The 26567-nt window shown below is 45.4% G+C and overlaps 1 protein-coding gene across 5 annotated transcripts in view; it reads right to left on the bottom strand.

Annotated features, from left to right (window-relative positions):
• LOC109874757 (receptor-type tyrosine-protein phosphatase S-like) overlaps window positions 1–21010 on the bottom strand; it is a 139945-nt gene extending 118935 nt beyond the window's left edge. For all 5 annotated transcript variants that reach the window (XM_031810926.1, XM_031810927.1, XM_031810929.1 and 2 more), the window contains exons 1-3: window positions 20682–21010; window positions 8341–8414; window positions 4379–4575 (exon numbers count right to left, since the gene is read on the bottom strand). In XM_031810926.1, coding sequence (XP_031666786.1) covers window positions 4379–4575; window positions 8341–8414; window positions 20682–20732 — 322 coding nt within the window. In that variant the 5' untranslated portion in view covers window positions 20733–21010. The remainder of the gene's footprint in view (window positions 1–4378; window positions 4576–8340; window positions 8415–20681) is intronic.
• Between the last annotated feature and the right edge of the window lie 5557 nt (window positions 21011–26567).

Below are 26567 nucleotides of genomic sequence, written 5' to 3'. Positions count from 1 at the left end.
CGCGGAAATTCACAGGAGATAATTGGCTTTAATGCAGGGATGGGCAACTTTGATGGGGTGGGAGCCACAAAAAAACTCATAATGAGGGGCCGCAGTGGCTGGTGGCTCTGCATAGTGCCTACCCACATCCATCCCCACACATGCAGTTAGACCCTCGCCTTTTGGAGGCCCTAAGCAACATGTTGTTACTGACCATAGTAAGCTGTTTGTTCTCTGGGTTGGTTGGGGCGTGACAGTGACTTGGGTGGGTCATCTAGGTGATATTGTATTTTTATGGTGGCCTGATATGGTTCCCAATCAGAGGCAGTTGTTTATCGTTGTCTCTGATTGGGGATCATATTTAGGTAGCCATTTCCTCATTTGTGTTTGTGGGATCTTGGGGGGGGGGGGGGGGATCTGCCAGTTACAAAAAAAATACAATTTTGAGAACAAGGATTTAGAGATTGCATACATCATGCATTTCATTCATACTCTATACAGTATCTCTTTAGCACTATATACAGTATCTCTTTAACACTATATACAGTATCTCTTTAGCACTATATACAGTATCTCTTTAGCACTATATACAGTATCTCTTTAGCACTATATACAGTATCTCTTTAGCACTATATACAGTATCTCTTTAACACTATATACAGTATCTCTTTAGCACTATATATAGTATCTCTTTAACACTATATACAGTATCTCTTTAGCACTATATACAGTATCTCTTTAGCACTATATACAGTATCTCTTTAGCACTATATACAGTATCTCTTTAGCACTATATACAGTATCTCTTTAGCACTATATATAGTATCTCTTTAGCACTATATACAGTATCTCTTTAGCACTATATACAGTATCTCTTTAACACTATGTACAGTATCTCTTTAACACTATATACAGTACCTCTTTAACACTATGTACAGTACCTCTTTAACACTATGTACAGTACCTCTTTAACACTATGTACAGTACCTCTAACACTATGTACAGTATCTCTTTAACACTATATACAGTATCTCTTTAACACTATCTCTTTAACACTATATACAGTATCTCTTTAACACTATGTACAGTATCTCTTTAACACTATATACAGTATCTCTTTAACACTATATACAGTATCTCTTTAACACTATGTACAGTATCTCTTTAACACTATGTACAGTATCTCTTTAACACTATGTACAGTATCTCTTTAACACTATATACAGTATCTCTTTAACACTATATACAGTATCTCTTTAACACTATATACAGTATCTCTTTAACACTATATACAGTATCTCTTTAACACTATATACAGTATCTCTTTAACACTATATACAGTATCTCTTTAACACTATATACATTATCTCTTTAACACTATATACAGTATCTCTTTAACACTATATACAGTATCTCTTTAACTTGAAGCTCCTTCTTACAAAGTATTATATTATAAAATGTTATATTGCCTTAGAAACATTCATATAGCTCCGACTTATCAAACATATCAGCTGCTGTCTGTTTCTCTGGGAGCAAAAACTATTTCCTTTTCTCTATACTGTATGCTTATTAGAAATGGCAAATAGAAATCAATTTCAGGCACAGAATCCATACATCTCCATTGTGCAAAAAATCCAATCTTGTCAAGCTACTTCATATATGTTCATCTTCTCTCTCTCTCACACACACACACAGAGTTCTGTCCCTCTGTGTCTGTGGACTGTTACCATGGCAGCCAGCTTAACTCTTCCTCAGCTGCAGAGTACGTTCTATCCATCAGGGGAAAGCCGGCCTAACTCTCACCATAGCAACCTCCCTCCCTCTCTCCATCACTGGGCCAGGTCTTGCTATGCTGATTCGGTTCTCCTCTAGAGAGAAAGAGCAGCTGAAGAAACCACACCATCATTCCCCCTCAAATCACTGACAGACAGAAAAGCACTGTGGCTTTCCTCCCTCCGCTGCGAACTTCACACTTCAGTGAGTAACAGCCACACAGCAGCCAGCCTACCGCTGAGCTGCGAGGTGAAGTGCCTGAGCAGAACCCACAACAATACCTTGTCTAAAAACAAGTGTATTACTGTAGTCTTTCAACCATACACGGCGCCATACTCTGTTAGTTGTGAAGGGTTGCGTTACTTTGTGGAGCTGTGTAAGGGGGTTGAATTCATATTCAACATCGGTTTACATTGTTGCTGGTGTGTTACTGCAAACCAAACCAGAACCAATTCTATTTCTATGAGCAATACTGGCCTCTGGCTGCATTCTGAACCAGGTTGGAGCCTTCGGTTCCAGTTCCATGGATCTATAATAAACCCAGATGTACAGAACAAGTTGCACCACTGATTTTCCTTTGAATGCTATTGAATTCTATGAGGACACTCAAGAAGGTTGTCTGTCCCTTTAAAAGCAGCGAGCCGAGTAGCCTTCACTCCTTAACTCCCTGGCTGACAGCAGGATATAATGATAGGCCAGAGATAGACTCTATCGTAATGAAACACCACAAGGCTATGGTTATCTAATAGCAATGATAGGTAGGGGTAATGTGGAGATATGCGTCAGTAGGTAGCAGGTGCGTGTTATAATACTATAATCAGCCCCTCTACGGCTGCATGCAGGAAATTAGACCTGTCTGGACAAGTCTGACCAAATCAAACCGCTCCACTGTAAATCCATGCCAATTACAAAAGTAGTCTATAACTATAGTTTAGGGTTGTTCCTGGGGAGGTTACACGGTCACGGAGAATCCATAGTCCTAGCCATAACAATTAAGTATACCATCCAAAACAAATATTAACATAGGCGCTCCGTAAGAGTTAGAAATGTGACTGTTATTTGGGCCGCTATCTTCTTCGAGTCACAGAGCAACACTGCTAGAAGTGTTGACTGAAATAAATAAGGTAACACCTCTATATGTCCGTAAAATGGATATAGTATGTATAACCTGGAAGTAGAGGCCTAAGTGTCGTTGTCCATTAGTTTACTCCAATTAGGGCAGGGGTGGTGGAGTTAGGGGGAAATAAGACATTCAAATATGTCAAGAAAAATATATACCTACAAATACCCTTGAATGAGTAGGAATCTAAACTTTGACTGGTACTGTATATATATTTATGACTCTCTCGCGAGCGGTACATGCGAGAGCGTTGCAGAATAAATGTACACAAACATGTTATTCAATATTTTCATCTAAACTGCTTTCGTGCGTCAACAAGCATCTGCGTTACCAGGCGCTAAAATAGAAAATACACTGTGATGCACTGCAAGTCCCGCCTCTCCTCATTGGTTTTTAGGAGCGTATACCCACGTGGGTGATTGAAAGATGAACTGAGGTCCATAGTCCAGTCCAGATGGTGGTGGTAATGCACCGTAAAGTTGGTTGCCAACCACCATATGAAGTCCACAGAAGAAGAAGACTGAAGGAGGAGAGATTACTGGAAACTAACTAGGTTTCCCCTTTTATCTGTGGATTAGTTGGTCGGAGTAGAGAAACACGCGATTTTGTGTGAAAATGGGTTGAAATTCTTCAAAGATCCAGAAAAAAAGGACCTTGTGCATTTTAGGTTAAAAAAAACAACCCAATGTTTATATCCCAGGACAAATGAGCCAGCAACAGCAAGCTAGCTAGATAAATGGCCATGAATGTTTCATGTGTTTCGACCTGTCCCCAAATTAATATAGTTGGTTCAGCGTTTCTTTTGATATTTCAACTTGCGTGTCCTGATCGCTTCTGGTGTGGATGAACAAAATAAACATGCGCTCAATGGTGCACGAGGACATACGTGCATTCCCAGTCTAGTCAGCATGTTAGAACTGTAAGACATATCAACACGTGCTTTCATACAATAGCCTAAATGTGATGATTGACTGAGTCCGTGCTGACAAACCCTCACTACTCACCAGTGTGTTCAAAAATATTTCTGTTCTTGAATGCCACATACTCCCATAGCGTTTTCAGTGTTGCAGGGTTAAAATGAGATGTGTTCTCTGTTCCCCTGTCTCATTTAAGATCCATAAGACCAGACATATGAAGACATGATGCTTTGATACAGGTGAAGATTGAATATGTGCTGACATGTGTTCACCATTTATCAGTGCCTTACAGATCTTGTTAAACACCTATCACTGCAAAATAGACAGGCAGATGGTCATCAACACCACGTCACCACTCACTGCAGCCAGCGCTGACCAACACAACTCGCTGTCACAGCTGTCAGTCAGCAGAGAAGGAGAAAGAGGGAGGGAGGTGGAGAAGGAGGGAGATAAAGAGAGAGATAGGTAGATACAGTAGAGGCACGTACAGCCATTTAGACAAACTGACAAACCTACATAAATATCTCATCAAACATGATACAGATGGACAGACACATGACATACAGTATATCTGTAGTGTGTTACTTACCCACCGCCCCAGACAGGTTGGGCAGGGATGTGAGCACCAGCAGTGGCAGCAGCAGACAAGGGGGGTACAAGCAGAGTCCGTACCCAGGACGAGTCGCCCTGGACTGGGCTACGGTTCCACCTGGCCTGGGGGGAACCATGGTACCTCCTGCGATAGGGGGTGGAGGTGGGGGACTTCTCTCAGCAGGGCTTGGCACTCTGAGTAAACAAACAAATATGTTCAAATACATGAGGGAGAAAACAGTTGTGAAGAACAATTAACAACGCCGATGATGAAAGCAGACTAGGTCAGTTGAATGAAAAACCCTTTAGAGGTCAAGCAAGCATCTGCATCTAATTAACAGCACAGGAGGCTGGTGTCACCTTAATTGGGGAGGACGGGCTCATGGTAATGGCTGGTGCGGAATTGGTGGAATGGTATCAAATACGTGGTTTCCATGTGTTTGATGCCATTCCAAATAGTATAGTTCTGTATGTTACTATCCCAGTACAGACACATTCAGCCTCTTCAGCCACTGCTGTAATAGCCTTCCTACTGGAACGGGTTTCCTCCACTGGCCACATAAACAGAGAAGCTGCACACATCAGGGGAGGCTGCTGAGGGGGAGACGGCTCATAGTAATGTCTGGAACGGAGTAAATGGAATGGTATCAAACACCTGGAAACCTTGTGTCTGATGTATTTGATACCATTCCACTGATTCCACTCCAGTCATTACCACAAACCCGTCCTCCCCAATGAAGATGCCACCAACCTCCTGTGGTACACACGTTCATAAAACCTCTGTGCCCCTAGTAGGGAAACACTCAGTCAAAGAGGATACTAAAGCAGGTGGTGTGTTTGGACCGTCCGGGCACCATGCAATATTCAATAAGAGTCCATTATGTTAGATGGTAAACCCCCCTATAATAGATATCCTGTGGGTAATCCTGGTCCAGCCAGGGGGATTGGGCCTGACTCCTCTGAGCTGGGGTGTTTCAGGCCTGACATGAGAGATTCTTCTCTGCAGAAGCTCCCTGCCCAGGAGTCAATAACTCCTCTGGTCACATCTATCCCTCCCTCGTTCCTTATCTGCACGATAGCATACACACTTTTTTTCCTGTTCAGAACTGATGGAACACACACAGAGAGACACACAGAGAGAGACACACAGAGAGAGACACACAGAGAGAGACACACAGAGAGAGGCACACAGAGAGAGGCACACAGAGAGAGGCACACAGAGAGACACAGCGAGACACACAGAGAGAGGCACACAGAGAGACACAGCGAGACACACAGAGAGACAGACACACAGAGAGAGGCACACAGAGAGACAGAGAGAGGCACACAGAGAGACACAGCGAGACACACAGAGAGAGGCACACAGAGAGACACAGCGAGACACACACAGAGAGAGACACACAGAGAGAGACACACAGAGAGAGACACACAGAGAGAGACACACAGAGAGAGACACACAGAGAGAGACACACAGAGAGAGACACACAGAGAGAGACACACAGAGAGACAGACACATACAGATGATTAGAGGAACAAACACAAGCGTACACCTACCCACCCACACACACACGTCCTACACTTCCCAAAGTTTTCAACAGTTTTCCACATCCAGTGAAAGGGTTGACTGTGATCCTAATACAGAGACGTCCTACCATTCTGGAGGAGTGTTCCATATGAATATGTATATGGAATTATCCAGCTCTTATCAGACTGACGGGCTAATGACACATTGAAAGGAATTAGCGTCTGGCTCTATAACCCTGTTTGAGCTCTAAATATAACTAGTCTATAAACGTATCTGTCCATCTGACATATATTTCATGAAGCACTACTTCCCTCTCTCTCTTATCAAGGCTCTGAGAGCACTTCCTAATAGATATGGAATATAAAAGCTTTCAGGATTTACTATTCAATTCAATAACCTAATAGCTGCAACCTAATCAGAGCTCATTCAAGTACCATTCCAGCAGCGCAATGAATTCTCCTCTTAAAGAATCTCAATTTATTGGCGAGCATCATCAGCATGATGCAGGGGATGATAAGGAGCAGATATATGCTTCATGTCCTCATCAATGTGGGTCCTGTGTTGAACTGCCTGACTGGCAGAAACTGGGCTGATTCTGCACGGTAGCATGGTAAAAGGGTTAGAGACATTTCTGATGAAATAAATTCATTTTGGAATTACTTCTTTCCCACTATTGCGAATTGGTCCTGATCTAATTACATCTTGAGTGGTCTGTCACTCTAATCAAGCCCCTGTTCTGGTCTACCCTTCTCTCGTCTCATACACGTCTCCTCCTATATCCCTTCACCCTTCTAACTTTCTGTCTCTTGTCCCTTGTCTCTCTGCTCCTGTTTCTCTGTCCTCCATCTCCTAAGTATCTTACCTTGTCTCCCTGTCTCCTTACTGTCTGTACCTTGTCTCTCTGTCTCCTTACTGTCTGTACCTTGTCTCTGTCTCCTTACTGTCTGTACCTTGTCTGTCTGTCTCCTTACTGTCTGTACCTTGTCTCTCTGTCTCCTTACTGTCTGTACCTTGTCTCCCTGTCTCCTTACTGTCCCCTGTCTCTCCATCTTGTAATTAACCTGCTATCTAAACCTGCGATCCTTCCCTGTCCCCTGTCTCTCCATCTTGTATTTAACCTGCTATCTAAACCTGCGATCCTTCCCTGTCCCCTGTCTCTCCATCTTGTATTTAACCTGCTATTTAAACCTGCGATCCTTCCCTGTCCCCTGTCTCTCCATCTTGTATTTAACCTGCTATCTAAACCTGCGATCCTTCCCTGTCCCCTGTCTCCCCATCTTGTAATTAACCTGCTATCTAAACCTGCGATCCTTCCCTGTCCCCTGTCTCTCCATCTTGTATTTAACCTGCTATCTAAACCTGCGATCCTTCCCTTTCCCCTGTCTCCCCATCTTGTAATTAACCTGCTATCTAAACCTGCGATCCTTCCCTGTCCCCTGTCTCTCCATCTTGTATTTAACCTGCTATCTAAACCTGCGATCCTTCCCTGTCCCCTGTCTCTCCATCTTGTATTTAACCTGCTATCTAAACCTGCGATCCTTCCCTGTCCCCTGTCTCTCCATCTTGTATTTAACCTGCTATCTAAACCTGCGATCCTTCCCTGTCCCCTGTCTTTCCCTCTCTCTCTGTTTACCTCCCCCATGTCTCCTTCCCCCTCTCTTGTATTTAACCTGCTATCTAAATCCTTGATCCTTCTCTCTCACCACGACCCGTTCCCCAGCTGCAACAGCTGCCCGACTGTGGTCCACTAACACAGTTAAACAAAGGGGCTTACAGTAAGTCTATCTGTGAATGGAGAAAGAGTCCTAGCTACTGTACTGCAGGCCTTGGCAGGATCTGTCCTAACACTTGTTAATCCTCTAAAACCCATCTCTACTTCCACTGCATTGACCCTGTTGGCTGGCAGTCAGAATGGCGTATTTGCGTCTGTGCTTTCATGCTCAACCCTGGCACACGTTCCTTTAAAGGATTTCGGCAATGATGCAATTTTCCACTTCCCCAGAGTCAGATAAACTTGTGGATACCATTTGTATGTCTCTGCGTGCAGTTTGAAGGAAGTTGCTAAGTTGTGCTAGCACAATTGCTAACTAACATTAGTGCAATGACTGGAAGTCTATGGGTTTCTGCTCATGCTAGCAGATGCTTTCATGCTTTCTGCTCATGCTAGCAGATACCCATAGTACAATGACTGGAAGTCTAACACTAGTTAGAGGTAGTTTCACAAGCCAATGCTAACTTTCTCAATACTGGACACAGAGACATACAAATGTTATCCACAAGTTCATCTGATTCTAGGGAAGTGGATAAAGGGCCTCATCACTATCCCTTTAACTTATTCTCCAGCCAAGTATGGAGATGTTACTGTACTGTACCTACACACAGCACATACTACATCAGCAGTACCATGCATCAGGGCCATGTGTGTGTGTCCTTACCCCTGGGTGTTCCCTACAGCCCTGGCTGAGGCAGGCCCGCTCTGTGGAATTCTCAGGTTGACCATCCAGTGGACCTGCAACAACACAGGAAGGAGGAGATGCGTTAACAATACCTGAGGGTATGTGTGACCTCATAACGTAACACACAGCCTTGCTGTGAGCCCCACACTGTTCAAGGTTAACTTATTTTCAGTTTGTGAGATACCTCGTAAGGAATCTAACAGCAAATTAAGGATCATTCATAGTAATGTCTCTATTATGATCCTAAGCATCACATTCCTGTTCCACTGTTTTAATCACCTCATCCTCCCCTGTACCCCACCCCTTCCTCTTACCCAGCATGCCTTGCACCACAGTCGGGCTGAGGAAGTCTCTACGGGCCCTGTCTCCATGACAACACAGCAGCCAGTGAGACGTGAGATCACAGGCAGGATCTGTTTCTTTGGGTAGGGTTACGGCCATGCAGTAGCTGGGAGATAGCTAGCTACAGCAGTTAGTAGCTACAGGAGAGCAACCAGGAGGAGTGTCTTCAGACCAATACAGGTGAACAGACTGATGAGGAGTGTCTTCTGACCAATACAGGTGAACAGACTGATGAGGAGTGTCTTCTGACCAATACAGGGGAACAGACTGATGAGGAGTGTCTTCAGACCAATACAGGGGAACAGACTGATGAGGAGTGTCTTCAGACCAATACAGGGGAACAGACTGATGAGGAGTGTCTTCTGACCAATACAGGGGAACAGACTGATGAGGAGTGTCTTCAGACCAATACAGGGGAACAGACTGATGAGGAGTGTCTTCAGACCAATACAGGGGAACAGACTGATGAGGAGTGTCTTCTGACCAATACAGGGGAACAGACTGATGAGGAGTGTCTTCTGACCAATACGGGGGAATAGACTGATGAGGAGTGTCTTCTGACCAATCAGACTACACAAAACCACACACACACTGTAGTACGCATGCACAAGCACACACAAACTGATGGAGGGGGCTTTGCTTCCATATCATTACAGATTTCCGACTGTAGTATGTATACACCTTGTGAATCTAGTCATATACACATGCATGTATAGTTCCAATCATTTTCAGCCCAGAAAATGTGTGTTTTTGGGCTAGAGAGCTCCTGTGGTGTGGTACAGAGACGGAGCTGCAGTAAGACCAGGGAGAGGCTTCTGGAGCATCTAGACCCTGTTGGCAAAGAGACAGTCATTCACACATGCACATACGTACACACACACACACCAGATGGCAAAGCATCATGGGGTTCGACCGACACTGACTCTCTCTTACTTACACACACACACACACACAGAGAGAGAAGCAGCCAAGGATGAGGCACGTCTTACCGCAGGCGGATGCTGCGTCGGCCTCGGTTACATTTTGTGCAGGGGAGCTGCTGTCTTTGTGTTCCTGTGATTCCCACTTTACAAGCCATCCAAGCCCTTCCTGAAAAGACTACATAACCGAACCGTCAGTCTCTTAGCCGTCAGTCTCTTAGCCGTCAGTCTGCTAGCCGTCAGTCTGCTAGCCGTCAGTCTCTTAGCCGTCAGTCTGCTAGCCGTCAGTCTCCTAGCCGTCAGTCTCCTAGCCGTCAGTCTGCTAGCCGTCAGTCTGCTAGCCGTCAGTCTCCTAGCCGTCAGTCTCTTAGCCGTCAGTCTCTTAGCCGTCAGTCTCTTAGCCGTCAGTCACCTAGCCGTCAGTCTCTTAGCCGTCAGTCTCCTGGCCTTCAGTCTCCTGGCCGTCAGTCTCCTGGCCGTCAGTCTCCTGGCCGTCAGTCTCCTGGCCGTCAGTCTCTTGGCCGTCAGTCTCTTGGCCGTCAGTCACCTGGCCGTCAGTCTCCTAGCCGTCAGTCACCTGGCCGTCAGTCTCCTAGCCGTCAGTCTCCTAGCCGCCGGGCTGCTAGCCGTCAGTCTGCTAGTCATCAGTCTCCTATCCGTCAGTCTGCTACCCGTCAGTCTGCTAGCCGTCAGTCTCTTAGCCGTCAGTCTCTTAGCCGTCAGTCTCTTAGCCGTCAGTCTGCTAGCCGTCAGTCTCCTAGCCGTCAGTCACCTAGCCGTCAGTCACCTAGCCGTAAGTCTCCTAGCCATCAGTCACCTAGCCGTAAGTCTCCTAGCCGTCAGTCACCTAGTCGTCCATCTGCTAGCCGTCCATCTGCTAGCCGTCAGTCACCTAGCCGTCAGTCACCTAGCCGTCAGTCACCTAGCCGTCAGTCACCTAGCCGTCAGTCACCTAGCCGTCAGTCACCTAGCCGTCAGTCTCTTAGCCGTCAGTCACCTAGCCGTCAGTCTGCTAGCCGTCAGTCTCTTAGCCGTCAGTCTCTTAACCGTCAGTCTCTTAACCGTCAGTCTCTTAGCCGTCAGTCTCCTAGCCGTCAGTCTGCTAGCCGTCAGTCTCCTAGCCGTCAGTCTGCTAGCCGTCAGTCTGCTAGCCGTCAGTCTGCTAGCCGTCAGTCTCTTAGCCGTCATTCTCCTAGCCGTCAGTCTCTTAGCCGTCAGTCTCTTAGCCGTCATCATGCTGGCCGTCAGTCTGCTGGCCGTCAGTCACCTAGCAGTCAGTCACCTAGCCGTCAGCCACCTAGCCGTCAGTCAGCTAGCCGTCAGTCAGCTAGCCGTCAGTCAGCTAGCCGTCATTCTCCTAGCCGCCAGTCTCTTAGCCGTCAGTCTGCTGGCCGTCAGTCTGCTGGCCGTCAGTCTGCTGGCCGTCAGTCTGCTGGCCGTCAGTCTGCTGGCCGTCAGTCTCCTACCAGTCAGCCTCCTAGCCGTCAGTCTCCTAGCCGTCAGTCTGTTAACCTTCAGTCTTTCAGCCGTCAGTCTGCTAGCTGTCAGTCTCTTAACCATCAGTCTCTTAACCGTCAGTTTCATAGCCATCAGTCTCCTACCAGTCAGTCTCCTAGCCTTCAGTCTCCTAGCCGTCAGTCTCTTAACCTTCAGTCTGCTAGCCGTCAGTCTGCTAGCCGCCAGTCTCCTAGCCGGCAGTCTCCTAGCCGTCAGTCTGCTAGCCGTCAGTCTGCTAGCCGCCAGTCTCTTAACCGTCAGTTTCATAGCCATCAGTCTCCTAGCCGTCAGTCTCCTAGCCGTCAGTCTCTTAACCGTCACTCTCCTAGCCGTCAGTCTCCTAGCAGGACTGTACTGTTCACTCCGCTGCATACCAATAAAGATACAGACCAGGGTCCCTTAACAAAACTGCAATATTCATGTTCCTGAGTTATATAGCAGTATTTAGACATTTCCAGTATTAGCTATTCCCACTAGCAATAACTTACTAGCCCTACATACAAGTACAGAACTGTATCAAACAGAATTAATACCAGTTCCTACAGGAAGGAATATTTGGGAATAAGGAACGTTATCAAGCTCAAACATTCCTAAATCAGAAGCTATCAAGAGATTACCCCATTTACTCATGTTAAGCTGCAAGCCAGGATGAGTGATCCTTAAATCACACTTCCGAGAATGAATATATTTTAAAAAATGTATTCCCTTCGAACCGTAGTGAGCTTACACTTGGCCTGTGGTTGATGCTGCATTTAGTGATCGTTCCTCTCTGGGGTTTGGAGAGGAGGAATGGGCACTGAAGGGCTTAGAAAGACTGTGTGTTAAGATTCCTGAGTGTGAGTGTGAGTGTGTGTGTGTGTGTGTGTGTGTAGCCGTGTATGGCATACGCTTTGTTTTCCATCAACTAATCTCAGTATTCGATTTCCTCTCGACCACTTAAGTCCCCATAGCAGGAGCCTAAAGACCACTCTGCCTGAGTTTGAGCTCAGCAGTGGTTGTAGCTATCTGGACAAAAACTCTACTTTCTTGTCTGCATTCTCAAGATATACAGTACTCCTAGCACCTGCACCAGTCCCCTCATTGATCTGTGAAAGCATGTTTCATGCCCTTTAGCAAAGACACTTACAGTCATGCACACATTTAACATATGGGTGGTCCCAGGAATCAAACCCACTATCCTGGCATTGCAAGCGACATGCGCTACCAACTGAGCTACAGAGGACCTTGTCCTTATCCGACCTAAACATCCCACACTGACTGCACCAAAGGGTTTAACCAACCTGATTCACATTGGTGGTGAAGTGCAGCGTTGTGGTCACATTAATATCTCCAAAGGGCTGGTGTACTGTCCCGTACAGTAAGCCTACTCAGCTAAAAGGGGTTTCAAGGACAGACACAGAGGAACTACTGGCATCTGCTCACTGACTGTACAGTACGTGCCCTCAGATAGAGCCAACAGATGGACTGGCTTTTAAAACGCAGGAAACATAGTACCAAATGGTATTAAAGTACATATAGGCCGGATTACAAAATTGGTTAAGGAAGGGAAGCATGTACTTACAGGCAACATGGCCTATGCAGAATAGTTAAAACCACAGTGTGGCTGTTGAATTGAATTGGCGGCCTTATGGTAGACTGTAGCATAACGCAGATTGGATTAATAGGACTTTCAAATCAAACAGATTTGTCCAGGATATGAGGGTGACCCTGTGACCTTTGTTGCCATGGTAACCTAGGTTGTGCATCTCTTTTGTCTGTTGTAGTTCAAGTAAAGAGGGAAGATGCTGTTAGGAGGAGAGATGCCATTATGACTGGGACAAGATATTGTACTCAAAATGATCCCAAGGTAAGCAGCTGGTGCTTTTGAGGGCAAGGCTCAAGACGGGATTAGTCGGTCCTTGGTCAAAAGAATTATAATAAAACAAATACTTTTGTCTTTCTTTTTTTGAAAACACTGCGGCTGGCTTGCCTCCTATTAGCCTTTAGGTGGGCCACACAACAAACAGGACAGGACATCATTGCTGTACTCCACATGCTCCCTTTCATATAGCTGACATCTTAATACTTGTAAAGAGTCTCTGATCATAACAAGCTGTATATGACAAGAATGATTATCACAGCCTTCACACACTGCAAACACACACACCCACACTAAAAGACATGCTCACTGACAGAGAGAGATGATGCTATTTCCTAAGACAAAACATCACTTGCTCTGGGATAAACAGCTTCAACAGAGAGAAACAGGCAAATGTCCCCCACCAATAACCAGAGGAACACTTCAGATCTGTCAACATCCACATCCCTGCTGTCTCTATCATTAAAACAGGCCCTTGGTCTCTCTCTCTGTCTGTCTGTTCATTGGTTCATTAAGCAGCCTGATGGCTGAGACCTTGTCTACTCACTGCTCAATTAGCATATATGAGCCTGCCACAAACCTTTATCCATGGACGGCAGGTACATGTACACCTGTACAGGCTGCAGGTACATGTACACCTGTATGGGCGGCAGGTACATGTACACCTGTATGGGCGGCAGGTACATGTACACCTGTACGGGCGGCAGGTACATGTACACCTGTACGGACGGCAGGTACATGTACACCTGTATGGGCGGCAGATAACCTAACGGTTAGAGCATTGGGCCAGTAGCTGAAAGGTTGCTGGTTTGAACACCCTAGCCGACAAGGGGGGAAATGTGTTGATGTGCCCTTGAGCAAGGCACTTAACCCTAATTTGCTCCAGGGGGGCTGTAATACTATGGCTCACCTTGTAAAACAACACATTTTACTGCACTTATCTGGATTATGTGACAATAAAACCTACTGCCAGAAACCTCCATCCAAACTGGATGCAGTAGCTACAGTACAACCTGTTTGTTCTATCTACATCAATGTACATAAATCAATATTATGTCTATATACAGTGTTGTAATGATGTGCAAATAGTTAAAGTACAAAAGGGAAAATAAATAAACATGGGCCGTATTTACAATGGTGTTTGTTCCTCACTGGTTGCCCTTTTCTTGTGGTCACAAATCTTGCTGCTGTGATGGCACACTGTGGTATTTCAACCAGTAGATATGGAAGTTTATCAAAACTGGGTTGTTTTAAAAATTATTTGTGGGTCTGTAATCTAAGGGAAATATGTGTCTCTAATATGATCATACATTCTCCTCTCTCTCAGCCCTCCTCTCCTGTCTCTCAGCCCTCCTCTCCTGTCTCTCAGCCCTCCTCTCCTGTCTCTCAGCCCTCCTCTCCTCTCTCTCAGCCCTCCTCTCCTCTCTCTCAGCCCTCCTCTCCTCTCTCTCAGCCCTCCTCTCCTCTCTCTCAGCCCTCCTCTCCTCTCTCTCAGCCCTCCTCTCCTCTCTCTCAGCCCTCCTCTCCTCTCTCTCAGCCCTCCTCTCCTCTCTCTCAGCCCTCCTCTCCTCCCTGAGCAAATGAACGATTAAAAGCCAATCAAGCGAGCCTCATAGTGAAACTTGAGACGCTGCTGCCTGACGGGAGCAACAGCAGCCAATTAGTGAAGCAGCTTCTGGAGGAGGAGAAAAAAGAGAGATAGAAGTTCCCTGACAACAGAGACAACCTTCATTGTCGTCATCATCATTTACTTTCATGTCATTAGTAAGACATCTCTAGCTCTTCAGGAAGAGGAAAACTCATTCATCAGACAGGCACTGCCATACCGTTCAGCTGACGGTATGTCCTGTGATGTGCTTGAAACAATAATAATAATCCATATATCTATTGATAAAGTGATGCCTGGAATACGTATTCTCAATGTACTGTATGTAAAGCTGTAAGTAAGCATATCGTCAATACATATTTTATATGCAATGTGTTGGCAGCAGCCTAATTCATTCATTAGAGTTTTTGGCCTCTGCTGTTGGGATCCTGCAGTCTAAATTTAGATTCTTCTAATTGTAAAACCTTAGTCATCGCCTTTCTGTGTAATCATTCCTCGGGATAACATTTGTATTTGTATCCAGTTCTCTCCCTCCTGAGTACAAACACTGGCATGGTGACACTAGGCTAGGCCTGGTCACATGACCCCTGTCCTCTCCTCTGAGATCGAATTACCTCTGGCGCTGCTGGCTACATGGCCTCGCAAAAATAAAGAACCACACTGATGCCAATGTAGCCTGGTCCCAGACCTGTTTGTGCTTTTGCAAATGATGTTGCTATCATTGCTAAAGCAGAAACAGACTAGCACCCATGTTAACATTGTTTTTCTCTCTTGAGAAACCCACCCCCCCCAAAAAAAAACTGCAACCTTTAATCCTCAGTAGAGGAGGGCAAGAAATGTATGTGCTGCTAAACCTTTTTCATGTCTGCCAACAGATATGACAAACCTATTACAATAATACAATGACCAATATTCTACGAATAATCTATCTAATATTCTAACATGATCAAGATTCATTCTAATTCCAACTCCACACAGAGAATAAATGCATGGGACTGTCTTCCAGTGTAGCCATCTTGAACAATTCTACTGGTAACAAGCCATTCATTGCATTGGCTCCTGATGGAGATGAGATTTGTGACGCCAAATGAGTTTCGCCTTGAGGGACAAAGATGTGAATGGAATTTAAAGCCAAAGTAATGGAGTAGAAAAACAGAGATTGTCCTCCATGGTGCTGTCATGCCTGTCACTAAGAGGGATATGGAGAAAGTGTGTGTGTGTGTGTGTGTGCCCTTGTGGCTGTGCAAGTTTGTGTTTGTGCGCGTCTGTGCTGTGTGTGAGTTGGTGTGTGTTTGTCCTGGCGGCCATTTGCGCGTGCGTGTGTTCGTGTCCGTGCGGGCAAGTGTGTGTCTGTGTCAAGTTAAAGAGTTGCCAAAGATAACAGACTGACAAATTGCCCCCCTCCCCCATCTTCACAATAGCCAGACGTCTCATCCAGCCGGGTGCGTACCAACTAATCTACCACCAGACTGAATAATGGGATGTTATCACACTGTTATGATACAACATGTCAGAAACACAGCCAACCATCCATCACCTTTTTTTACAGCTAATTTCATCCCTTTGAGGCCTAGATTTGAACACAGTGTCTTGATGAGTGAGAAAGCTACATACCCTTGGTCTCTCAGACACACACATCACACACATCACACACACCACACTCCCCCGCCACTCCTGCAGTCCCCAAATGGTCTCTATCCCTCTGACCTTCTGGAGTCGTGAGAGGTGATGCTATGCAAATAGTCATAATTGAAATCTGCCCAGCAGGCAAGTGTACAGATAGGGTGTACCTGTGCCGAGCACCTGCCCCCCCACTCGCCAAGTGCCCTTTGAGTCGTGGTTTAAGTGTTTTTGTTGTTGTTCTGAACCCACTACACCAAAGTCATTGTGATGACGTCAAGTTTACATTTTGAGCACCTGCTCCCTGAAAGGTCTGAGTACGGTCCACTGCCCAGCCCAACAGGGATATGAAATAATAACGTACAGGCAGACAGCAGTAGCCATAGCCCATAGCTGATAGTGATACAGTTGAGGTCAAAGCATTAACACGGACAGATTTCAACAAAAGTAATTAATGTCTGGATACACTGATTCATTTTCTCTTTCTTGCCAGCCATCCAGGAGACATGAATGACTTTACTAGCCTTACACAAGCCAAAAAGGGATTCTCAATCACAAAGACAATTTTATTTTCTTTGTACAATGAAAATAACCTTGTTCTATAGCCCAAACCCAAGGAACCTTATGTTCTTGTCCAAAACCTTCTTTGCCCAAAACTAAACACACATTCTACAACTAAACATTCCAGACCATTCCACAACTTGCCTACCTCAGCCTTCATTCCAGGTCTGATGAGCCAGTTTGCCAGTTTCTATCATGTCAGCCATCTTGTCACTCAATCTCCCCCATCGTTTATAGCTGCTGTCACTCAGGGACATAAGAGCAACAGCAGCTCAGCCAGACTCTTTCCTACTTCAACTTCAGAGGGTTTCCTATTGGGCTGCAAATCAACACATTAACATCTACTTTGCCTTGTCATCTACAGAGCTAGAACGAAGATCTGAGAACAGGAAGAGAATAATGCACAAAAAATACATAATGCAGCCTAATGGACTAAATGTATTGGAGAGGAGATGGGGAGACGGGGGAGATGGAGAGACAGTAGAATGGAGAGGAGAGGGAGAGATGGGACAGAGGAAGAGGAGAGGGAGGGAGGGAGGGAGGGAGGGAGGGAGGGAGGGAGGGAGGGAGGGAGGGAGGGAGGGAGGGAGGGAGGGAGGGAGGGAGGGAGGGAGGGAGGGAGGGAGGGGACAAACAGAGAGAGAGGAAATAGAAGAGAAAAAGAGGAGAGGAGAGGAGAGAGGAAAAGAACAGGAGAGCACAGAAAGGAGAGGAGACAGGGGAAAAATAGGTAAAAAGCAGACAGAAAGGTAGAGAGGAGAGAGAGAAATATGAGAGAGGTAGAGGAGTGAAAGAAATAGGAGAGAGAGGTAGAGTGAAATAAATAGGAGAAAAAGAGGTAGAAAGCAGACAGAAAGGTAGACAGGAGAGAGAGAAATATGAGAGGTAGAGGAGTGAAAGAAATAGGAGAGAGAGGTAGAGAAGTAGAGCGAAGAAGTGTGAATTTTTCATTCGTGCTGACACATCACAATCTCTGATTCATCTAGAGAAAGGCATCAGTCAAACCACAACCCATATCACAGCTTTAACTCTATATTATATATATATATATATATATATATACAGTACCAGACCAAAGTTTGGACAAGGGTTTGTCTTTATTTTTACTATTTTCTACATTGTAGAATAACAGTGAATACATCACAACTATGAAATAACACATGGAATCATGTAGTAACCAAAAAAGTGTTAAACAAATCAAAATATATTTTATATTTGAGATTCTTCAAAGTAGCCACCCTTTGCTTTGATGACAGCTTTGCACACTCTTGGCATTCTCTCAACCTGCTTCATGAGGTAGTCACCTGGAATGAATTTCCATACTTTGAAGAACATAAAATATATTTTGATTTGTTTAACACTTTTTGGGTTACTACATGATTCCATGTGTTATTTCACAGTTGTGATGTATTCACTATTAATCTACAATGTAGAAAATAGTAAAAATAAAGAAAAACCTTTAAATCAGTAGGTGTGTCCAAACTTTTGACTGGTACTGTGATTCTCGTCTCATCTACCAGGCCGGTCCTGTGGAGATGTGGAAAAAGATATGCCAGTAAATGCTACATCCACGTTTGGGATGGAAGTACAGATCACAGGAGGTTGGTGGTACTTTAATTGGGGAGGACAGGCTCGTGGTATGGGTTTCTATGCGTTTGATGCCATTCCATTTATTCTGTTCCAGACATTACTATGAGCCGTCTTCCTCTCAGCAGCCTCCACTGGTACAGATGTTCTGAGTATGCAAATGATTAGCTCTTCCGCTCTTTACTCTAGGGATATCAGACGGTCGTTGGTTTCACCTGGAAACAAATCTACAAACTCACATGGCAGTGGTCAATGTGGCACGCTTACCAGGGGCAGGATCGCTCAATCTTGAAAGCTGCAAGGAGAGTCCTCTGGATGATTCTCTAGATAAACTGCACAACAGACAAGTATCCTTCTATTATAGTCTCTTGACTCACGTCCCCCCACATTGGTGCCGCTGAGATGCACAAGCCCCAGGGTTGCAGATAACCAGGGCATTGGCTAACAGGACTCTTACTGACCAGCAACAGCCCACAGGACTGAAAGACAACATGGACAGGAAGAACATAAATAGAACCGTTTGTTCTGCTGTGTTTGAATCAATACTGCCTGCCAGCATCTGGGAAAACACAGCAGCAAGGTCTGAAATCAAAGCTTTCCCACAGGGCTCACTCGTCACGTCAACGTTGGCATGCTTTTCATGCTAATCTGAAGGAGCAGCTGATGTAGAAATGAACAAAAGATTGAAGCCTGTTGTGAAGACAACTGATTGAGAGAGAACTAAAATTGGAAATAGATTTTTTCTTTTGATTCAAATCCAATTTTGCCTGCTTGGTATAGTGTGTTGCTTCTCAGGTTTCTTGCAGAGGATTGGTGAATATGTTATACTGTCTGAGGTCTACCGTGAACCAGACCCAGTCCAAGACCCAGGCCTACACAGAAACACTGGTTTCACCAACTGTGTGTAGCAGTCGACCCTGTATCTGTCTGAGTAGTTTCCCACTGGATACACGTTGGTTGAATCATGGTTATTTCCAAATCATTTCAGTTCAATTATGTTGAACGACGTGGAATAAATGTTTGACGTGAATTGACGTCTGTGCCCAGTGGGTTAACTTCATGTGGCTGAGAATTGTCTTAATCTATCTTTGGGGGAAGAGAGAATGGATTGCAAAGAAGGCCCTACTCTAGCTGGTCATAATGGTCTCATTAGACAGGTATAAATGTTTAGTAAATATCTATCCGTTTTAAAGGAACTGATAAACTCATTAAATATGAATGGGTGCATGGGTGTGATTTGAAGCAATTAGGGATGTGGCAATTGTTTGGAATGAACACCAGCCTACACATGATGCCTCCCAGGGGATGGAGAGAGCATCTGTGTTGAGAGAAATACACAAACAAAACTATTAGGCCTCAGCTCGGATGTGATCTATTCAAACTGCTGCCAAAAGGCCTGTCTGTATGGTGAAATAATGACTTAAAACAACAAGAAAAGCATTGTGGTTAATGAATGTATTAAACGTGTGCTTGGTTTTGTCTAAGCAAACAAACCCTGAGAAAATGTGTCAAGGTAAATCGAAACCAGCAAAACATTTATGTAGCCTAGATGGTTCCTGAAAGTGTGCTCCCATTTAATTTGGTTTTATAGGGTTTTAAATGCGTCAACACATAATATTAACAAATGGGTAAAACATAATGAATATTTAATGTTTTTTGCAACAATTCCAAATGGAGAAGCAGGTTCCTAATAGACGAAGCGACTCAATGGTCTGTAGAGTAATCTCTAAACGGTCCATCCGCCTCGCCACCTGGTGTCATGACATCGCCCGATTTATGGCAATTGGATGGTCAATGCTCGATAAAGGCCTATAGCCCACAGTGGAGAAAAACCCCAAAACTCAAATTTGTTAATAACAATAAAATAAAGAATACATCAAATTGGTCACTCTTCCATGATGACCGATGCAACAAACTAAAGAGGAACAAAGGGGCGACATGTCGCTACTTGTCAGCTAGAGAGGGGTCGCTCATGAAGACTCTGTGATGAGGCGAGAAGCTGGGTGGCAAGAAGGCTGGGTACCGGCATATTATATTATTCTCAATCAGAAAACCCAAGCTCACCCAGTTGCATTCAAAGTTACAAGTAGCCAAAAACACCACCAAACAAGGGTGTTCGAAAGAGATATCAAAATGTACCCATAACTTATGTCTAATATAGAACAGCAGCCGAGCACATAAGGCACAGCCAAACAGCCTACCGAGCCACACCGGTCGAGGTGTGAATTAACGATTAGGGCGCGGTGCGCAATAATAAATAAAGAAAATGTATTAATTACTCGTGCATATTGCAAAACAACCTCTTTTTTTAAAATATATTTATATTTACCTTAATAGGGAAAGTGAGTGTTCCGTCTTCTTTTTGGTCTGATGAATTCATGTGGATGGACTTTCAGCTGGCAGTTTCCCTTGAACCCCAGACAGAAATAATAATCCCATTTGACAGCTGAGCTCCTCAGAAAGGTTTTACTTTTCGTCAGGGAACGCAAGCTTTCCTCTAGCCTCCTCAGAAGCCCTACAGGACCGCTACTCTGCGCTCATGTGTAGGGGGACCATCTCCGGTCGGGTAGCTTTAAACACTGCTGGTTGATGTCAACGATACTCCCCGTTTTACTCCTCAATAAATGTTCTCCCTCCCTCTCTCTCTCTATTTATCCTTTCCCTCTTCCCCCTCTCTCTCGCTCGCTCTCTCACACACGATTAGGTCCCTCCCATAACGTCATGCGGTCAAGATCTCCAATAGCAACCGCATCCCTCTCCCCAGTCTTCCGAACCTTTTCTGTCATCTCAGTACTAACTGGTACTAAAGAGACAGCTGCTGTTACTGGGGTATCATGTCTACTGTAGCACTTATGTCAAAATGGGCTCTACATGTCATGGACTAGATATGGATAAGAACAAGGGAGATATTCAGAACTTATTATCAGCCTCATTATTCACAACTTATCAAAATCATTAGGGTGACATATGAGTAGCGTACATTTAAATAGCCTCCCCACTGCACATCATCCCCAGGTTCGTTGTTTGCTAAAGTAGATCCTGTTGAACTATGAAAGATGCAGAGAACAATTGTTTTGATGGAATTGGATTTCCAGAATCAAACATCTCACACTCAAACCTATGAACACAGGCTATCACATTCATCACATCAAAATACACATTTCAAATGTCAAGGACCGTCCCCCAACCTGGAATACAGAGAAGAGTTACACTACTTGACCAAAGGTATGTGGACACTTGTTCATCGAACATCTCATTCCAAAATCATGGGCATTAATATGGAGTTGGTCCCCTGTTTGCTGCTATAACAGTCTCCACTCTTCTGGGAAGGCTTTCCACTAGATGTTGGAACATTGCTGCGGGGACTTGCTTCCATTCAGCCACAAGAGCATTAGTGAGATCGGGCAATGATGTTGGGCGATTAGGTCTGGCTCGCAGTCGGAGTTCCAATTCATCTCAAAGGTGTTCGATGGGGTTGAGGTCAGGGCTTTGTGCAGGCCAGTCAACTGATCTCTGCAAACCATTTCTGTATGGACCTAGCTTTGTGCAAGGGGGCATTGTCATGCTAAGTGGGAAAGGGCCTTCCCCAAACTGTTGCTACAAAGTTGGAAGCATAGAATTATCTATAATGTCATTGTATGCTCTAGCATTAAGATTTCCCTTCACTGGAACTAAGAGGCCTAGCCGAACCATGAAAAACAGCCCCAGACCATTATACCTCCTCCACCAAACTTTACAGTTGGCACAATGCATTGGGACAGGCAGAGATTGCTGGCAGGCGCCAAACCCAGATTAGTCCCTCAGACTGCAAGATGGTGAAGTGTGATTCATTACTCCAAAGAACGCATTTCCACAGTTCCAGAGTCCAATGGCGTTTGAGCTTTACACCACTCCAGCCGACTCTTGGCATTGCGCACGGTGATCTAAGGCTTGTGTGTGGCTGCTCGGCAATGGAAAACCCATTTCATGAAGCTCCGGAGTAACAGTTGTGTTGCTTCCAGAGGCAGTTTGGAACTTGGAAGAGAGTGTTGCAACCGAGGACTGGCAATTTTTATGCTCTACACGCTTCAACATTCTGCGGTCCCATTCTGTGAGCTTGTGTGGCCTACCGCTTCGCGGCTGAGCCGTTGTTGCTCCTAGATGTTTCCACTTCATAATAACAGCACTTACAGTTGACCAGGGCAGCTTTAGCAGGGCAGACATTTTACAAGCGGACTTGTTGGAAAGGTGGCATCCTATGACGGTGCCACGTTGAATGTCACTGAGCTCTTCGGTAAGGTCATTCTCCTGCCAGTGTTCGTCTATGAAGATGGATGTGTGCTTGATTTTATATACCTGTCAGCAACAGGTGTGGCTGAAATAGCTAATTCCACTAATTTGAAGGGTGTCCAGATACTTTTGTATATATAGTCTACTGCTCCTGATACTGTGCCAGAGGAGATGCAGAGAACCAGGTGGACGTTGATATGAAGCTCACTTGACGGAGGCAAGCGTTTACTGTTCACATGCACACAAACTGCCATATCAGCAGAACTGACACCTGAGATTTCAGTTCACGATGTGAGATGCGGTGCACATGTACATATTCAAACCTGCCCTGACACAGAATCAACCTTGATGGCGTGCTGGAACTGTACTCTCTCTCTCACACACACTCTCACACACACTCTCTCTCTCACTCACTCACACACACCCCTTGTCTCCTCTCCATCTCCTTCGTCTAGGCCTAATGTGCTTTCACCAGTCCAGTTCTTTATGTGTATGTAAGTACTTATTCATCTTTATTTATCCAGGTAGGTTTCTAAGCGCTAACTCTGACTCCTCTACCAACGGTGAGTGTTTTATCTACAACGGAGGGCGGGGACACTGGGGACAACGTCAACGCTTACGTCAGGGGAGGAAGAAATCCACTACCATCCCGCGACACCTATCAATTGAGACCCAGGACGAGCCCCCAGTCCAACAGGAGCTAAATGTCTTCAACTTATCAAGACAGACCCTGACATCGCTCACCTCAGTGTTCTGAATAAGGGGTTAACATTTGTACCCACTGCATACGTTAATGACGTTGATGTCCAGATAACTTGAATAGATCTTTTCTGTAATCTGAGATTGCGTGAGTTCTTTGATGAGTGAAACTTACGTGACTCCATTTGAAATGTCATCCTCAGCGAGATGTATACACAGGTCTACCAGGCTAATCAATAGACTTACCTGTCCTACCGTGAGTCAAGGAGGAGATGGAGCCATTAACCCTATGGAGGTACCTGAGAACTCTGAGAGAACCACATTCAGAGCAAAAAGTTAATTAGTACCTCCCCCCAAACGTAATGCATCCATAGAAACCTTCTGTAGGATTGGGACTAGGAAGGAAGTCAGCAGGAACTAAATGAATTCCAAACTCTACTAAACGAGAGGTCTGAATACCTCAAATTCACCATGCAGACCGATGAGAGAAAAATAAACTACTTGGACTTATGGATCATCAAAGAGAATGATGCATTACACAGAATTCTACACAAAGCCCACAGATCGCAATACCCTGCTATGTGCAGATAGTATGCATCCCCTTCCCCTCAAGAATGGTCTACCATATAGTCAGTTATGCAGGGTTAAACCAATATGTGGCCAGCAGTTAGATTTTGACAGCAATGCAAAAAAAAAAAAGACAGATACATTCAAAATGAGAGGCTACAAGGACAAAACTCTTGATGCTGCAATGATGAAAATATAGCAAATACCAAAGAGAGGAATTACTAAAACCTCAACGAAAAAAGAAAAACGCAACGTTCTCTTTTGCATGAAGAACACCAAGGTTTCAGAGAAAATGAAAGCAATCCTGAAAAAGCACTGGCATATTCTGCAATCAGACAAAAACATGCACACCTCTTCAAGGAACCCCTGCTGGTAGTCTATAAGCATGTTCGCAATATTGGAGATAGTTTGGTGAGATCTGACATGCCCCCTGAGCCCACTCAGACACTCTTGACACCCATTCCAAATGGGAACTACAAATGTGTCTCATGCGCACAGTGTAATAGCACTATAAAAACATCTTTCTTCAGACACCCACATACAGGTCCAAAGATCCCTATTAGGGGATCATCTCATGCAAGACCAAGGGAGTAATCTACCTCATCACCTGTTCATGTGGAAAAGCCTATGTAGGACAAACGAATAGACAACTAAAACAACGCATAGCTGAACACAGCAGCTCAATCAGATATAAGAACATTGACTATCCAGTAGCAGCTCACTTTGTTGAAGCTAACCATCCCATCTCCTCCCTCAAATACACAGGCATTGAGCATGTTGCTTTACCAAGGAGAGGAGGTAACATGGAGATCCTATCTAAAAACATTAACCCCAAGTGGTCTGAATATTGACTTTGATCTCAGGCCTTTATGAACACATTATCCTTTATGAACAAGTCTTATAAATTATTTTTACAGCTTATTAGCGTACACCTAATATGTTCCCTCTGTTGATGATGTTCATTATATATTAAAAGGTTGAACCAATATTACATATTGCAAAAATGAAATATGAAATGTGAAATTGAATGAAACAATAATGTATGTTGATGCTAATATGATGTACAATAGTCCATTATGTTTCTATATGATAACAATAGCATAATATATTTAATATACCATACACTATTTTTTAACCGTTTCAATAATTCATTTTAATTAACTTAATCATTATGAAACACCCCTCACTACTGTCATTGATTACACTAATTGCACTGTTTGTCTACATCACCTGGTTCAAGTATTCATGACATTACCCTGAGGAAGACACAGTGATGCCCAAACGTTGGTAAATACCCATTCAATTGCTGGGATTTTATACATGGAGTGTGCCACTTTATTTTGATAGTTTAGAGCCAGAATAAGGACATTAGGTAGAGGGTTTTAGGGGAGCCCCTGCCAACGCACATTGCTCTCTATCCAGTTTGTTTCTGATAACACAGAAGGGTTGGGGGCTAGGGCAGGCGGTAGGGGATAAGGCAGGCGGTAGAGGATAAGGCAGGCGGTAGAGGATAAGGCAGGCGGTAGGGGATAGGGCCGGCGGTAGGGGATAGGGCCGGCGGTAGGGGATAGGGCCGGCGGTAGGGGATAAGGCAGGCGGTAGGGGATAAGGCAGGCGGTAGGGGATAGGGCAGGCGGTAGGGGATAGGGCAGGCGGTAGGGGATAAGGCAGGCGGTAGGGGTTAGGACAGATGGTAGGGGATAGGGCAGGTGGTAGGGGATAAGGCAGGCGGTAGGGGATAGGGCAGGCGGTAGGGGATAAGGCAGGCGGTAGGGGATAGGGCAGGCGGTAGGGGATAGGGCAGGTGGTGGGTTAGGACAGATGTTAGGAAAGATGGTAGGGGATAGGGCAGGTGGTAGGGGATAGGGCAGGTGGTAGGGCAGGGGATAGGGCAGGTGGTAGGGGTTAGCGCAGGTGGTAGGGGATAGGGTAGATGGTAGGGGGTAAGGCAGGTGGTAGGGCAGGTGGTAGGGGATAGGGCAGGGGGTAGAGGATAGGGCAGGTGGAAGGGGTTAGGGCAGGTGGTAGGGCAGGTGGTAGGGGATAAGGCAGGCGGTAGGGAATAGGGCAGGTGGTAGGGAATAAGGCAGGTGGTAAGGCAGATGGTAGGGGATAGGGCAGGTGGTAGGGGAAAAGGCAGGTGGTAGGCGATAAGCAGGTGGTAGGGGATAGGGCAGGTGGTAGGGGATAAGGCAAGTGGTAGCGGATAGGGCAGGTGGTAGGGGATAAGGCAAGTGGTAGCGGATAGGGCAGGTGGTAGGGAATAGGGCAGGTGGTAGGGGCTACGACAGGTGGTAGGGGATAGGGCAGGTGGTAGGGGATAGGGCAGGTGGAAGGGGATAAGGCAGGTGGTATGGGATAAGGCAGGTGGTAGGGGATAAGGCAGGTGGTAGGGGATAAGGCAGGTGGTAGGGGATAAGGCAGGTGGTAGGGGATTAGGCAGGTCGTATGGCAGGTGGTAGGGGATTGGGCAGGTGGTAGGGGATTAGGCAGGTGGTAGGGCAGGTGGTAGGGGATAAGGCAGGTGGTAGGGGATAGGGCAGGTGGTAGGGGATAAGGCAGGTGGTAGGGCAGGTGGTAGGGCAAGTGGTAGGGAAAAGGCAGGTGATAGGGGATAGGGCAAGTGTTATGGGATAAGGCAGGCGGTAGGGGATAGGGCAGGCGGTAGGGTATAGGGCAG

This window comes from Oncorhynchus kisutch, linkage group LG30 (genome assembly GCF_002021735.2).
Source record: "Oncorhynchus kisutch isolate 150728-3 linkage group LG30, Okis_V2, whole genome shotgun sequence".
In the NCBI taxonomy this organism is placed as follows: domain Eukaryota; kingdom Metazoa; phylum Chordata; class Actinopteri; order Salmoniformes; family Salmonidae; genus Oncorhynchus; species Oncorhynchus kisutch.
The sequence above is the reverse complement of the archived record's forward strand: the minus strand, read 5'-3'. Positions and strand labels throughout refer to the sequence as shown.